Below are 16,825 nucleotides of genomic sequence, written 5' to 3'. Positions count from 1 at the left end.
GACATAATCAATGACATATTTTGTATGTTCAATGACATATCCCATGACATATTTTCTTCACTTTTTATGCCTATATAAAGGCCTTGTAATAGATAGAAAAATACACACAATTGAAGAAGAAAATATCTTCCTTCTCTCTATCTCCATTTTTTGTTCATGTTTTACTAAATTGCTTTTATTTCCTTGTTCCATATTGTTACTTTGAGTTATATTTCATAACAGTTTTTGAATTTTGACTTTGAAGTTCAAAATTTGTAAACATAAAACTTTATGTGTGTATACTTCACCACATAAATAGTGAAGTTTTTGAAGAAAATGACAAAACTAACCCTTAATCTCTGTAGTTGGTTTAATAAGTACAGTATTTTACGTATAACACTTGAGCAATTTTAATCTTTTATGTGGATAAAAATTGAATCAAAGTGGAGTACTTTTGATGCCCACGATATCTAAACGGATATAGCCTTCAGAAATTTTGCGTAATGAATTTCTAATTCTTTATATATATATATATATATATATATATATATATATATATATATATATATATATATATATATATATATATATACTATCTCAGTTTTAATATGTGGTACACTTTATTTTTTAATTTGCCTAAGAAAAAGGGAACATTTTTTAGAAGGAAAAGAGAGGAAAATTAGAGGCGCTGTAACGATGGATTACCTAACATGGTGAACTTGTGAGATTGACAAGAAAGAATATTTATTTTTCCAAATTCCAAATCACTTTTATAATCAAACAACTCTAGGACAAAATTATTGTACTCAAAGTCAAACATGTCTTCCATGAATTAAAAGTCATTCTTTTAGGCATCTTTGTAATCCCATATTAATATTGCAGGTTTGCTCCCTCCACAACTAAGCAATTGCCTAATAGCACAAACAACTTTCTTCCCACAACCACAAGTCTTATTGTCTTCATTAACAACTCCTTTCTCGTCCATTTTGATTTTCTTCATCTTCTCCTTGTGATGTTTCTGCATTACATGAATTTCAGCAACCTGTGACATGGCTCTCTATTTTTGCTGACCTTTGCTCTATTTTCTGGTGAAGTAACAATGTATTATTCTTTCTGCTATTTATAAGCGCTTGAGTACTTGGGAAGCAAGGGGAACGTGTTGTCATTAGGCTTTGGTAGCTGATTAAAATTCATGTACTTGGAGACCAAGTAATTTTCTAATTTTTTTAATATAAAGTTTTCATAAAGCTTCTCCTCAAGCCGCCCACTTTGACTGTAATTACTCCTATTATTATACTTCTGGATAAGAAATTTTGGAACATGACACTGTTTGGCGCTTGTTAAAGAATCCAATGACTATGTGCTTGTCTTAAAATCAGCTTAACCTTAACCAGGATTCTTCATATGTTATGAAGTTGGACTTCAATATATCATGGAGTAACTTTTCCACTAATTAAGATTGCAAGTTGTCCTCTCTGGGAGCCAGACAGAGTGTCTCTCTCTAGAAACTAGATGACTTTACCACCCTGTTGTACTGGACAAACCACCTCAATCCCACCCAAACCACCAGATATTCCAACCAGTACCATGGAAGGCATGAATCAATCAAATGATCACAATCCTACTCCCCTAGGGGACTCTCCCTCTTTCAAAGAAATACTTCTCACGGACCCCTACTCTAACCTAATAACTCTGCAAGGGGATATGCTAAACCCAATGCCCATGCATCAAGAAGTGGAATTAACATCATCATCAATGCATGAAAATCGATTGGAGGAACCAGTTAGGGAGGGCTACTGTGTTAGCCTATCACCAGATGATCTCCGGCGAATCTACCATCCCTGAAAATTTTCAGTCATCATCCAACTCTTGGGTAAACGAATTCCACACCACTGCCTAAAAAGGAAAATTCAGGACTTATGGAAACTCTCCGAAAATTTTCCATTAATTGACTTGGGTGCAGACTATTATATTGTGAAATTCTCTAAGGAAGAACATATGGTGAAAGCTTTGCAGCAAGGCCCTTGGTTCATTAATGGTTACTTTTTATCTGTTCAACGATGGGAGGCTAACTTTGTTGCTTCTGAGGCAAAACCTCTGTTTACGGCTATATGGTTAGAGCTTCCCCAACTTTCCACAGAATTTTACGATAGTCTAATCTTGCAAAGGATTGGGAACACGATAGGGAAACTGTTAAAGGTTGATGCATGCACATCTGCTACTCATAGGGGTAGATATGCAAGGCTATGTGTAGAAATCCCCATGAACACTACTGTTAAGTCCTTTATTTTTATTGGTTCTCATAAACAGGACATTTGCTATGAAGATGAAAAATTCTTGTGCAAAAATTGTGGGAGATTAGGCCATGTTGCTCCTCAGTGTCACTACACCATTAATAAACAAGGTGCCAAAGAACCAGTTATCCCCACCATTCCTGGAGAAATACAAAAGCAGGATCAAGAAACCAATGGAAGACGATTGGAAGACAGTCTCATTTGCCAAGACAAAAAGGAAGCTTACTCGATCTTCTACAACTCCCACTCATATTCAAAATGTCCCAGGTATAAATGTCAAAATTTATGATGCTGATATAGGTAAATACCTTAATACTCAGAAGCTTAATTATGTGGAAAAAACTACAGGGTTCAATACGGAAAAGATAAAAAGAAAATCCAATCTACAAATGAGCTGATTATCCCTAACTCTAATCTGATTAACAACAAATTTTCTAGTCTAATGAAACAGCCCATGGTTTGTGAAGAAACCACCGGTTCTAAATCAGTTTTTTACCCTTCCACCCAATGCATGCCTTTCTTACATGACACATTGCAGGAGTTGAAGCCACACGTGGCCACTGGCATGCAAACCCCTAGTATTAGCTCTTCATTATTAACAAGAGATCCTAAACACAAATCCTGTCATTAACAACCAATCCCTTTAATAAAACAGAATCTAGACTTAATAATATGGATTTCCCTCCAACTGTCACCCCATGCACTGACACGCTATCCCCCGTTAATTCCAAAGCCCTTCCATCCACAACAACCAACGAGTTCTCTGAAGAATGCCAAATGGACACCTCTCTCGACCAAGTGTCACAAACAAAATCCCCCAAGGATCTTGTTAATTCCCTTACTCTTCCCCAATCTGAACCAATGCAAGTAGAAACTTCTTCTATAAAGTTACCTAGGGAATTGTCTAGCACCAATCCCACTCTTTCAACTATCAACAATATAAACCCTACCACTCATAAGTATGCCAAGACTACCAATATCGTCAAGAAGGAGAAACAGACTTCGATCCTTCGTCACCAACACCTTCCAACAATGAACAACCTTCCTCCACTTCCCCCAACTCCCAGAACCAATAGTTTACTACACATACTACACCTCTCCACCATTTCCCCAAAACTACCAACCCCTATCTTGGCTAGAAGCAGGACTGATAGGACATGCTATCTCGTTCAACATGAACATCAGTGGCCAGGACACGGTCCTCATAATCCAGATTACACCTTATCTTGCTCAACTAATATCGGAAGGGATGAGGCTAGTTATGAACAATTACTTGAACCAAATGTGGATCAACAATGTCCTACACCCCTTAGCTCCAACAATGAATCAAAACCTGATTCAAGCCATGCAACAACAATGGAATCTTCCTCCCCAAGCAAACCCTCAAGCCCCACAAAATCCTCCCGTAGAGCTTCCATTCTTCCTTCCGGAGGAAATCTCCCAAATCAACCCTATCTTCATCCCCTGGGACATGCATGCACATGGAAATGCCCAGAACAACATTCCAATGCAGATGGAAAACAATCCCCCTCCCAATGTGCAAGAACCAGTAGGAAATCAACCAGAAGAGGAGGAAGAACTCGATCCTCTACTTATGGAATCGAGTGTGGAATTTGCAAACCTAAACGAAGTAAAAGTACTTCTATTCAAGGAGATGCTGAGCAAGAAATTCATCTTCAACTGCCTCCCTCAATGTACAAATGCTCAGTGGACATAAGTGTTGCGGAAGTCAAATGTATATAGTGTGAATAAGTCACAACTACTATACCAAAAATTATGACAGTCACCAAATAATAAATAAGACAATAAAACAACAATAAAGGGAACACCAGAATTTACGAGGTTCGGCTAATTTTGCCTACTCCTCGGACACAACCAATATTTTATTTCACTCCAAAAATACAAGTGAAATAATACTAAAGAGAGAAGATACAAATGCCTTAAACAGATGAGAAGGCAAATGAGAGGTGTGTTTAAATCCTAAACATTAAGCCTTCTTTTATAGGGGGAAAATCTCCCCAACTATTGCTAACCCACCGACGTGGGAAGTTGAAATATTTGACATTTCAACAAATCTCCACTTTGGCAAAAATTCCACGTCTTCAATTTTCTCTCTATAACAAATTTTGGTTGTGTCTTCATCTTCAATCTTCAGTGTTCAACAATGTTGATCAAATCCAAACAATGTTGAAACTTGACCGCAGTCACCACCTTTGTCAGCATATCAGCAGGATTCTCCGTAGTATGAATTTTCTTCACCGTGACTCCATCTTCTTCTATGATTTCTCGTACGAAATGATACCGAACATCAATGTGCTTCGTCCTTGCATGATAAACTTGGTTCTTCGCTAATTGAATAGCACTTTGACTATCACAAAAAATTGTGATACCTTTTTGTTTAACACCAAGCTCCTTTAGCAATCCTTGAAGCCAAATTGCCTCTTTCACAGCCTCTATAATAGCCATGTACTCTGCCTCTGTTGTAGACAAAGCAACTGTTGACTGTAAAGTAGACTTCCAACTAACTGGTGCCTTTGCAAAAGTAAACACATAACCAGTAGTTGATCTTCGTTTGTCCATATCACCCGCAAAATCTGAGTCACAATATCTAACTACAAACTGATTGTCTTCCTGCTCAAAAACTAACCCGACATCTACAGTATTATGAATATACCGTAGAATCCACTTTACAGCTTGCCAATGCTCCTTCCCTGGATTGTGCATATATCTGCTAATAACTCCAACAGCTTGTGAAATGTCAGGTCTCGTACAGACCATTGCATACATCAAGCTACCAACAGCATTTGCGTATGGTACCTTTGACATATACTCTCGTTCAACTTCATCCTTTGGCGACATAGTAGTACTCAGCTTAAAATGGGGAGCAAGTGGAGTACTAACTGGCTTAGTCTTGTCATCTATGCCAAAACGTTGAAGTACTCTCTTCAAATATTCATTTTGAGATAAACAGAGTTTCTTTGAACGTCTATCTTATTATCTCCATGCCAAGAATTTTCTTTGCCTCACCTAAATCCTTCATCTCGAACTCCTTCTTCAGTTGAATCTTCAACTTATCAATTTCTTCCAAATTCTTGGAAGCTATCAACATATCATCAACATATAGGAGAAGATATATAAAGGAACCATCTTTAAGCTTGTGCAAATACACACAATGATCGTATTTGCTTCTCTTGTACCCTTGCCGCAACATAAACTCGTCAAATCGCTTGTACCATTGTCTAGAAGATTGTTTCAATCCGTACAACAATTTTTCAAGTTTGCATACCATATTTTCTTTTCCAGCAACTTTGAATCCTTCTGGCTGAGTCATGTAGATTTCCTCCTCCAAGTTTCCATGTAAAAACGCAGTTTTTACATCCATCTGAACTAGTTCCAAATCCAATTGTGCTACCAAAGCCAACATAATTCTAATGGAGGAATGTTTTACAACTGAAGAAAACACTTCATTGTAATCAATTCCCTCCTTTTGAGCATATCCTTTGGCCACCAATCTTGCTTTGTAGCGAACATCTAATTGGTTAGGAAATCCTTCTTTCTTTGCAAATACCCATTTGCACCCAATTGCTTTCTTTCCCTTCGGGAGATTGGCCAATCTCCATGTATGATTCTGATGAAGGGACTGTATTTCATCATTCATGGCAATCCTCCACTTATCTTCTTCTGAACTTTGGACAGCGTCTTTATAAGTGGTAGGAACATCATCAGCTACAATTGAGGTTGCACAAGCAACCGTCTCTATGAGACGAACATGTTTCGTTATTGTTCTTTTTGGCCTGCTGGTTACTATTGATTCAAGTTGTTGTTGAGGTTCCTGAGTTGGAATCTCCTCTACTGGCTCTCCTTCCAGAGGGTAATCTTCATTTGTTTCCTCCTCTGCTTCTTGTGTAGGAAAAATAAATTTTCCCTCAAACTCCACCTGCTTAGAAGCACCTTTATTTTGTTTGGTGTCTTCTGTTACCTTATTTACCATAGCAGATTCATCAAAGGTAACATCTCTGTTGAATATTACTTTCTTTTCATAGGACACCATAAGCGATATCCTTTGACTCCAGAAGTAATTCCCATAAAAATAGCCTTCTTTGCCCTTGGATCCAATTTTGACTCCGTCACATGATAATATGTAGTTGAGCCAAACACGTGCAAGGAGTTATAATCTACAGCAGGTTTTCCATACCATTTTTCAAATGGTGTCTTGCCATCAATAGCTTCAGTTGGTAAGCGATTAATGAGGTGGCATGCATATGTAACTGCCTCAGCCCAAAATTCTTTGCCCAAGCCAGCATTGGACAACATACACCGTACCTTCTCCAGCAAGGTCCGGTTCATACGTTCTGCCACTCCATTCTGTTGTGGTGTATGTCTAACAGTGAAGTGTCGGACGATGCCATCATTTTCACAGACCTTATTGAAATGATCACTTTTGTATTCACCTCCATTGTCTGTGCGAATACACTTGATCCTCTTGCCTGTTTGATTCTCCACCATCGTCTTCCATTTGAGAAAAATTCCCAACATTTCATCTTTGCTCTTCATTGTATACACCCATACTCTTCGGGAAAAATCATCAACAAAGGTTACAAAATAGTGCTTCCCACCCAATGAAGGTGTTTTGGAAGGACCCCAAATATCAGAGTGTACATAATCCAAAATGCCTTTAGTATTATGGATCGCTGTACCAAATTTAACCCTTGTCTGTTTCCCTTTGACACAATGCTCACAAAACTCCAAGTTTCAAGCCTTTACTCCTTTTAACAATCCTTGATCTGATAGAGTTTTCAAGGATTTTCCTCCAGCATGTCCCAAGCGCATGTGCCATAGCTTGGTTGCTTCTGCCTCTTTGTCGTCACTGGATATCACTGTCACTGTCCCAATAACTGTACTGCCACGATAGCGGTACATATTATTATTCTTCCGATTAGCCTTTATTACTACTAGTGCACCAGAGCATACTCTCATCACTCCATTTTCTGCAATGATTTTGAACCCTTTTGATTCTAGGGCTCCCACAAAGATGAGATTCTTCTTCAAATCCGGTACATATCGAACATCTGTTAATGTTCTGATCATTCCATCATGGTTCCTTAATCGTATTGAACCAATGCCATATGAGGTAAGAGGGCTGTTATCCGCTGTGTGGACGACTCCATATTCTCCTTCTTGAAATTCCACGAACTAGTCCCTGTTGGGACACATATGATAGCTACAAGCCGAGTCCATCAACCATATGTCTGATGATGTTGATGACTCTGTTGTAACTAATGAGAAGTCTGAATCATCACAATCAGCTACATTTGAATCCATAATGGCCTTTCCATTGTTATGTTTGGCCTTATACTTCAACTTCGGATAGTCTTTCTTCCAGTGCCCTTTTTCTCGACAAAAGGCACATTCATCTTTGTTGGGTCTGGATCTTGACTTGGATCTTCCCTTCTTTATCCTCGTTTGATTTTGAGGACGACCCCTCATAAATAGTGCTTCTCCTTCTCCGCCCTTCTATTTTTCTCGCTTTCTTTGTTCATAGCTGTACAAAGCCGAACAAACTTCTCTAAGAGAAACTTCGTCATTTCCATGGAGTAGAGTAGTTTCAAGGTGCTCGTACTCATCAGGAAGTGACGCCAACAACATCAAGGCCAAGTCACTATCATCATAAGTTGTATCCATATTTTGCGAATCTGTGACCAACTTATTGAAACTGGTGATATGTTCATTCATCGTGGTACCAGGAACATAGGTGAAGTGAAACAGTCTCTTCTTCATGTACAATTTATTTTGACTATTTTTCTTCAAAAATTAATCCTCCAGTGCTTTCCATAATTTACTTGCAGAATTTTCCTTTGTGTATGGATATTTCTGCTCTCTAGCAAGGTAGGATCGAATGGTACCGCAAGCAACACGGTTGAGAATCTTCCAATCTTCTTCTCCAATAACATCTGGTTTCTTTTCTTCAATGGCCAGATCTAGCCCTTGTTGAAAAAGGACATCTAGAACCTCGCCTTGCCACATCCCAAAATGCCCGGACCCGTCAAAAATTTCTACCGCAAATTTCGCATTTGACACAATTCTTGTCATAAGCAAAGATGCCAATGATGACGTATTGTTGACACTTGATGTAGATTCTTCTTGTTTATTGTCTCCCATATTTGACACAAATATTATTTAATAGCTGACGACACAAATCAAGATTATTTCCTTTTCTGATGTAGAAGATCAGACTAAGCTGCAACCACAGAGCATACTCAAACAGAACCTTGACTCAGTTACCAAGATAAATCTTTTCTGATGTGGAAGATCAGACTATGCTGCAACCACAGAGCATACTTAGACAGTACCTTGGCTCTGATACCAATTGTTGCGGAAGCCAAATGTATATAGTGTGAATAAGTCACAACTACTATACCAAAAATTATGACAGTCACCAAATAATAAATAAGACAATAAAACAACAATAAAAGGAACACCAGAATTTACGAGGTTCGGCTAATTTTGCCTACTCCTCGGACACAACCAATATTTTATTTCACTCCAAAAATACAAGTGAAATAATACTAAAGAGAGAAGATACAAATGCCTTAAACAAATGAGAAGGCAAATGAGAGGTGTGTTTAAATCCTAAACATTAAGCCTTCTTTTATAGGGGGAAAATCCCCCCAACTATTGCTAACCCACCGATGTGGGAAGCTGGAATATTTGACATTTCAACAATAAGGCCTCCACGGGACCCAACGGTGGGAACCCATGCAGTGATCTTAGTCCCATGCCAAAGGAGGACCTCAAACTCCAACTCGGAGGAGGAGGAGATGACTGTCAATCCAAATCACCAACCAAGAATGATGAGATCCACTAGAATCATCTTCTGGAATGTCCGTGGTGCAGATAATGACGACTTTCGTCGTAATTTTAGGGACCTAGTTGACACCCACAGACCTTGTTTAGTTGCTCTCCTTGAAACTAGAATGGCAAATCATGGGTCCCTTCTTAATGATTTTAATTTTTCTGAAATGATCGAAGTCCCCTCGGAAGGCCAATATGGTGGAATGGCTATCCTCTATGACCATACAGTGGTCACATTTCACAATTTCACTAGGAGAGGGCAAGAAATTCATGCAATGATAGAGGTACTTCCCTTTCGATTTACTTGGCTATTAAGCAGTATCTATGCTAGTACTAATATTCATACTAGAGATTCTATATGGGAAAATCTTATTAATATTTCCAATAGCCACAAGGGAGCATGGTTAGTGAGTGGAGACTTTAATGATATTACCATGTCTTTCGAGAAAATTGGAGGAAGAACTGTAAGTATTAATAGGACCTCTAGGATTTGGAACTTTATTAACAAATGTCGACTGATTTACTTAGGTTATAAGGGTAGCAAATTTACGTGATCTAATCATAGGAAAAGGTTTAAGGGATTAATTATGGAACGACTTGATCATTTTTTAAGTAATGAAGATTAGGCTAATCTTTCCCCTAATGCCACTGTAACCCATCTACCAAAGACGTATTCTGGCCACAACCCTCTTCTTTTAAACCTTAATTTTTTCCTCATGTAACTATTCGTTAGCTATTCAGGATTGAGAATATTTGGTGCACTCATCCTGATTTTGTGAACTTAGTTCAACAACATTGGCTAAATCGTAACCTCTTAGAAGCCACTCGAAATTTTACTACCAATATCTCCAAGTGGAGTAAAGAAACCTTTGGTGATGTTTTCAAAAGAAAAAAGAGAATTCTGGCATGCCTCGAGGGTATTCAAAACTCCCCCCACTATGCCCATAGTTCTTTTCTTCAAAACCTAGAACTCTCTTTGAAAAATGACTTTAATAACATCCTAAAACTAGAAGAAGACTATTGGAGACTTAAATCTCTGAATTTCTTGGCTAAATGATGGGAACGCAAACACAAAAAATTTTCATATTTGTGCCACTAAGAAGGAACCATGTTAGTTTTTTTAAAGATGATCATGGGAACTAGGTTGACAACCATAGTGATATCCTTACTCATGCTCAAAACTATTTTGAAAAAGCATTCACAATTTCTCACTGTTTTACTAATAAATCGAATATTTTCAATAGCCTGTTTAGTTTTGACTCAGTAGACCTCTCAACGCTAGACAAACCCCTTTCAAACAGTGAAATTATTAAGGCTATTTTTTCCTTTAAGCCTTTCAAAGCGCCTGGTCCAATGGTTTTCACCCCTTCTTCTATCAGAAATACTGGAAATTTGTAGGGCCTAGTGTTACTTCATTTTGTCATAAAATCTTCACTTCCTTCCAAATTCCTGCCAACATCAACTCTACTTACTTGTGCCTTATTCTCAAAATTCCCAATGCAAATAATCTCAGAAAATTCCGACCTATAGGACTATGCAACACCAGCTATAAAATCATCACAAAAATTATAGCTAATAGGTTAAAACCTTTTCTAGCTCAAATCATCAGCCCCTTTCAATCCAGCTTCCTAAAAAATAGAAGAGCTAGTGACAATGCTGTCCTTATTCAAGAAGACATCCATAATTTCAACAAAAGCTCTAGTAAAAAGAATAGAATGATCATTAAAATTGACCTAGGAAAGGCTTTTGATAAATTGGAATGGTCCTTCATATGTAGAACCTTCAGTTATTTCAAAATCCCTCCTAATCTGTCTAAATTAATCATGTCCTGTATCACAACCTCTAGTATGACAGTTATAGTAAATGGTGCTAGGAGTAACTTTTTCTATCCCAGTAGAGGTATTAGACAAGGTGACCCCATGTCACCCTATATTTTTATTCTCTGCATGGAAATGTTATCACGCTATATTAACTACCAAGTAGACATAAAAAGGTGGGATCCAATTACCCTGTGCTCAAATGGCCTTCCTCTATCACACCTTTTCTATGCAGATGATCTAACCCTTATGAGCCACATAAATCAAAAATCCTGCTCTTCTATTAAGTGAGGCCTTGACATGTTTTGTAAATATTCTGGTCAAAGCATCAACATGACCAAATCAAAAATCATTTTTTCAAAGACCTGCTCCAAAGAAATCAAAGTTGATACCTCTAATTTTTTTGGTATAAAAAGCAGTACATCTTTTGGAATATACTTAGGATTCCCCATCGTGGATTCTAGCCCTAAATCAAAAGATTTTCACTTCATTATTGACAATATGAGAAGTCCCCTGACAAATTGGAAAATTAACTATCTAAACATGGCTGGCCGAACAACCCTTTCATCCTCAACCTTTGCTAGTATTCCCAATTACGTAATGCAATACACCCTTCTCCCTGAAAAAGTCTTGAAAACCATTGACAAGATTCAAAGAGATTTTATCTGGGGACGAATGATTCTAAAAAGAAGTTGCATCTCCTTAAATGGGATACCATTACTCTAGAAAAAAATAAAGGTGGCTTTGGCGTTAAGAAAGCAAAATCAAAAAACCTAGCTCTCCTAACTAGCCTGGCATGGAGATTAATTAATTACCCTCTGACTCCTTGGGCAACAGTATTAAGGCAGACATATTTATCCTCCCCTACTAAGCGTCAATCCTTTTATTGGAAAAATTTCCTAAAAGGCTGGCATTTTTGTTTGAAAGGCTGTTTGTGGCAAATAAGTCGTAACTCCTCCCTTGGCATTTGGGACACAAAATGGATTCCCTGTCTTAGGAATATCATTGAAGGTCCTCTTACCCAAGATGATTGCTCCATTACCATTAAAGACCTCATCACTCACAACACTTGGTCACTAGATAAAAGATCCTTAGCTCTGCCAAATTATTTAGTTGCTAAAATTCAGGCCATTAGCTTACCAATAGAAAGAAACCACGACTTCTTGACTTGGGAGCCTAATAGCAATGGCCTATTTTCAACGTCTTCCTGCTACAACCTCATTGAACCTAATGAAACTCCCTAAAAAAATTTTAGTTGGATCTGGAAAACTCATTGTCCCAACAAATTGAAATTTCTCCTATGGAAATGTTACCACAATAGACTACCCTCTAGATCCTATCTTCACCATAGAGGAATAAATGTAGATAAATTATGCACTGTTTGTCGACAACAAGAAGAAGACATTCCTCATATTTTTATTCACTGCACTATTGCTCAAAAACTTTGGCAATCCCTGAATATTAGTACCAACTGGCCCAATTGCAAGGATAACCTAAGGGTAGATAAATTGAAAAATTCTAACCCGTCAATTCCTTCTACTATGCTTACCTGGTCCCAATTATTTCCCTATGCTATTTGGAATCTTTGGATAAACAGAAATAATAACCACGAAAATAATTCATCCAACCATGTCTCAATCTCTTCTGTCATCAAACAAGCGATAGAATACGCTTTACTAACTACTAGAGAAAGTGCTCCCTCTAAAAACATTATTTGTAAGACTCATTGGCACAAACCCCGAGCTGATTGGTTCAAGATAAATATAGACGGAGCTTTTCACCAGAGTCGTGTAGGTATATGAGGAGTCATAAGAAATAACGCAGGAGAATGGATCATGGGATTCCATCAAAGTGTTCAAGCTGTGAATTGTATTCATGCTGTAAGCACGTGATTTTTGCCCTATATGAGAATTACTCCCCAAAAATTCAAAAATAAAATGATTTTTCTTTGGTATGCAATTTTGTGATATTTTGAAGAATTATTTGTATTTGTCTGTGCGTGTTTATTTGCTAAATTAATAAAAAATACAAAAATATGTCGCATTTTTGCATGTAGGATTTAATTCTACAATTATTAGTAATTAAAATTGTTTTACAAAAATTAAAAATTACAAAATAGGCATCGTTTGCATTTTTAGCATTTAATGTCCAAATATACAATTTTATGCTTAATTAATACTTAATTGTGCGTTAATTGTTATTGGGAGTTAATTTGCGCCTTTATAACTTAATTTAGTTCTTAATAATAGTTTAAGTATTTTTATAATTTAGTTTTAGAAAAATAAAAGAAGAAAAGAGAGCGAAAATATAAAGAAAGTCGGAATTGGGCCTCTTCTTCAATTTCAAGCTATAGGCCCAAAAAATGGCCCAATCTTCCCTACGACCCAGTCCATTTCGAACTGGGTCGACCCAGTCCATAACCCAAAAGACCCAAACCTCTTTGTCTTGCATTTTACAAAACAAAACAAAAAAAGAAGAAGAAGGAAAACCCTAAAAAAACACTAAAACAATCCGCCCCCCCCCCCCCTTCCCTATCTTCTTCTTCTCCAAGTTTCTCCAAAGCTCATCTATGGCTTCCCCCTCAAGCTCCCATGGCTGCCCTTTACCCTCCATTATCACGTCCAAACAACCCCTCACAGCTTCATCTTCACCCTCACCATGGACAACCCAGTTGCGTCTTCATCTTCTCCATGTCGAGCTCAAAAAGCTCATCCATGGCTGCTCCTCCTCCTTCGTTCTTCATCGAGCTTTAACCAACGTTGCTGCTTCTTCTTCCTCACTTTAAGACTCCTGCTGCTGCTCGTCGAAGCTCCTACTGCGCCGCAGCTGCTTCCTCATCGTTCAAACGCGTCACTGCTGCCCGTTTATGCCCCGTTGCTTCTGCCGATGTTTTCTTCTTCTCCCCGTCGACGGACAGCTGCTGCCATGGTCGCCACTGCTGCTGCCGTTCCAGCTCGTTCAGTTGTTCCTCATCAACGCAGGCAGCCATGGCTGCCATTGCGTCTCTTCTCTTCGAGCTGCGTCTGCTTCTACTTCTTCTTCGTCTTCGTCGTTCTTCGTTCGAGCTTTGGTCGAGGCTCAGACAGATTTGTTTACAATCAAAGTTCGTCGTTGATTCATCTCCGGTTAGTTGTTTTTGAGTTTTATTTTTGTCCATATTTTTGTTTGATATTTTCCGGATCCAAAATCGTTAAAGAATTCAATTCTTGTTTGTTCGTTGTTCATCGTTGAAATAATTTTCTAGTGTGTTCATGTTGTTTGTTAAATTAATTTTCAGATTTCAAAATAGAAGTTTAATTAGTTGTTTTCATGTTTATTTCATGTTTGTATTATTGTTTAAGTAAGTATTTGTTAGTTTGATGTTTGTTAGATTCAAATTGAAATTTAATTAACTATTTCTTCAATTTGTTTCATGTGTTTATGTATTGTTAGAAATTGTTAATATTGTTAAGTTCAAGTTTAAGTTCATAATTGTTTCTTCGTCGGTCTTGTTATTTGTTTAAAGAATTTAGTTGTGTTAGAGAAATATGTTGGTTTAATCGTTTAAATCCATCATGTTTATTGTTTAAAATAGATTTAATTCATGTTCATACTTTGTTTGATTGTTCTTGAATCCGAAATTTGTATAGCTTGATTTCTTGTTTACCATTTGTGATTATTCCTTGAATTTGTCTCATAAAGTTTAATATAGGAATTGTTGGTTGTAATGTTGTTAGAGTTGATTTTAAGTTCAATATTATTGAATTTAGGAATCTAAATATACTTGTTTGATTGTTGTTGTTGTTTAAATCCGAAAAATAGGTTGTTGTTGCCAAAAATATTGTTCAATCAAATTTTAGTTGTTCTTGGTTGTTCAATTTGTGTTCATGTGATTTGTTGTTGAAATGTTGTTAAAATCATGTTCATGTGATATTGTTGTTATGATGTTCATCCGTGTTCATATTGTTGTTTGAACATTGTTAGAAATTGATCATATTGTCTATATTTTGGTTAAGTTTGATTAATTGATGTGTTATAGCTGATGGGTAGTTTGGTAAATTTGTAATACGTTCAGGGGTAGTTTGGTAATTTCAGTAAGGTCGGAAGGAGTAGTTTAGGAATTGTACATTTTGTAATTGTTTATTTGAAGCATGGGGGACAAAATGAAATGGGGTGGTGTGATATGTTTATTTAATGTAATGGGGATGAGTGGAAAGATAATGGGTTGGGTAGAGAAAAAGTATGGATTTTAATTAATTGAAAGGTTTATGTGATGGGTTATAAAAGAGAAGTCTTGAAATCAGATAGAAAAAACACATACAGGACAAGACACAGACAGAAAAAAAAACGGGGGAGAGAAACAATTCTGAAAATAAGAGAGAAAAGGGCTGAACATTTAAGAGATAGAAAATTCCGAAAAATATTTAAGCTTTCAAATAAAAAAAACTAAAAAAAATATTCTGCTTTCTTTTGTTGTTTGAAATCAGAATTGTTTGTTGTTTCATAAAAGCTGAAGCTTTTGTTTTTTTTTGGATTACTACTCCACCGGTCTGTTACTGGGTTGTTACTGTTGTTGGGCTATTGTTGCTGTGTTGTACTGATTTTACTGCTGCTGCTGATTCTCATCTTCATTTTCTTTTGCTTCCAATATCAGGTACACAACTGACACGCTGGTTATTGTAATCCGAAATATGAAGCATGAATACGAAAAAATGAAGAGTTGAAATTTTGAATTATATTTAATTATATTCTGAATTTTATTTGTATGTATAAATTATGTAGTTTGCAAAAAAATCAGAATCATGTAGATATTTAATACATATAGTGGAACATTCGACGATAGCTTAACAAATGAACTATCTACATCTATTGCCTAAAAATAAATAAATGGTGTAGTAATTCCGTTGAATAAAAAATCAAACGAATAGGCCATCTAGTAGGAAGTTAGTAGAAATTTATTTAGTTAAATAATATTGGTTAATTTCAGCATATAAATGGTCTAGGATTAAAATTAGAATTGCTATGTTTTTTTTTAATTTGACAAACTGAGAACATGCCTAGTATAATGTAACTAGGTAATAACATGTAAATAAATTAAGATATTTCTCCTTTATTTTGTAGATACAAATTTCAATAAAAAATGTAGGCATTTTAGGACTGCCCTTTTAAAAATAAAATGAGATGAGCCTCGCCCAATAAAATGCACTAATTGCGGGGCCCTCAATAAATATTTAATTGAGTATTTAGAATTCGGGATGGACTGTTTAGTGAATTTCACTTCCTTCCCCAAAGATAATGACGCGCTAGACTCTTTAGGCGCGATTTAATTAATTTTACCTTCTTAAACTCGGATGCGCATTTCATGCGACCCAAATCTAAATCCTAAAACATTGAATAAAAATGTGTTCCGGATTGCGGGTGCATTTCATGTGACGTAATCCAAAGACATGTTTTAAACGATGTTCACAATTTTATTTTTTTATTTTTATTTTTTTTTTAAAATATTAATAATAATAAAGTGGTAAAAAGTTAAGATTGGCACATCGGTTCATAATTGTATTAAAATCAGATAAATAAGCTAAATATGATAATTGAGCGACCGTGCTAGAACCACAGAACTCGGGAATGCCTAACACCTTCTCCCGGGTTAACAGAATTCCTTATCCGGATTTCTGGTACGCAGACTGTAATATGGAGTCATTCTTTTCCTCGATTCGGGATTAAAATTGGTGACTTGGGACACCCTAAATCTCCCAAGTGGCGACTCTGAAATAAATAAATAAATCCCGTTTTGATTGTCCTTTAATTGGAAAAACTCCTACGCCCTTCGCGGGGTCGGAAAAAGGAGGTGTGACAGCTCTGGCGACTCTGCTGGGGACATTTACCCAGAACCACTGGTTCAAG

General features: G+C 36.8%; 1 protein-coding gene across 1 annotated transcript; it reads left to right on the top strand.

The window, feature by feature from the left end:
* The first annotated feature begins 675 nt into the window (after positions 1–675).
* On the top strand, positions 676–15,790 carry LOC142174744 (uncharacterized). Its single transcript, XM_075240902.1, has 2 exons — positions 676–2,540; positions 15,576–15,790. Exons 1-2 carry the CDS (start codon positions 1,978–1,980, stop codon positions 15,643–15,645), a joined length of 633 nt encoding a protein of 210 aa, XP_075097003.1. The 5' UTR covers positions 676–1,977; the 3' UTR covers positions 15,646–15,790.
* Positions 15,791–16,825: the final 1,035 nt, after the last annotated feature.

This window comes from Nicotiana tabacum, chromosome 20 (assembly GCF_000715075.1).
Source record: "Nicotiana tabacum cultivar K326 chromosome 20, ASM71507v2, whole genome shotgun sequence".
NCBI lineage: Eukaryota > Viridiplantae > Streptophyta > Magnoliopsida > Solanales > Solanaceae > Nicotiana > Nicotiana tabacum.
The sequence above is the reverse complement of the archived record's forward strand: the minus strand, read 5'-3'. Positions and strand labels throughout refer to the sequence as shown.

What these genes read in the sequence shown, in the direction of transcription:
- LOC142174744 (XM_075240902.1), top strand. Translation starts at nt 1,978, where the DNA reads ATGGTGAAAGCTTTGCAGCAAGGCCCTTGGTTCATTAATGGTTACTTT. An exon ending in TCATATTCAAAATGTCCCAG is followed by an intron (nt 2,541 to 15,575) that starts GTATAAATGTCA and finishes TTCCAATATCAG; the next exon opens with GTACACAACTGACACGCTGG.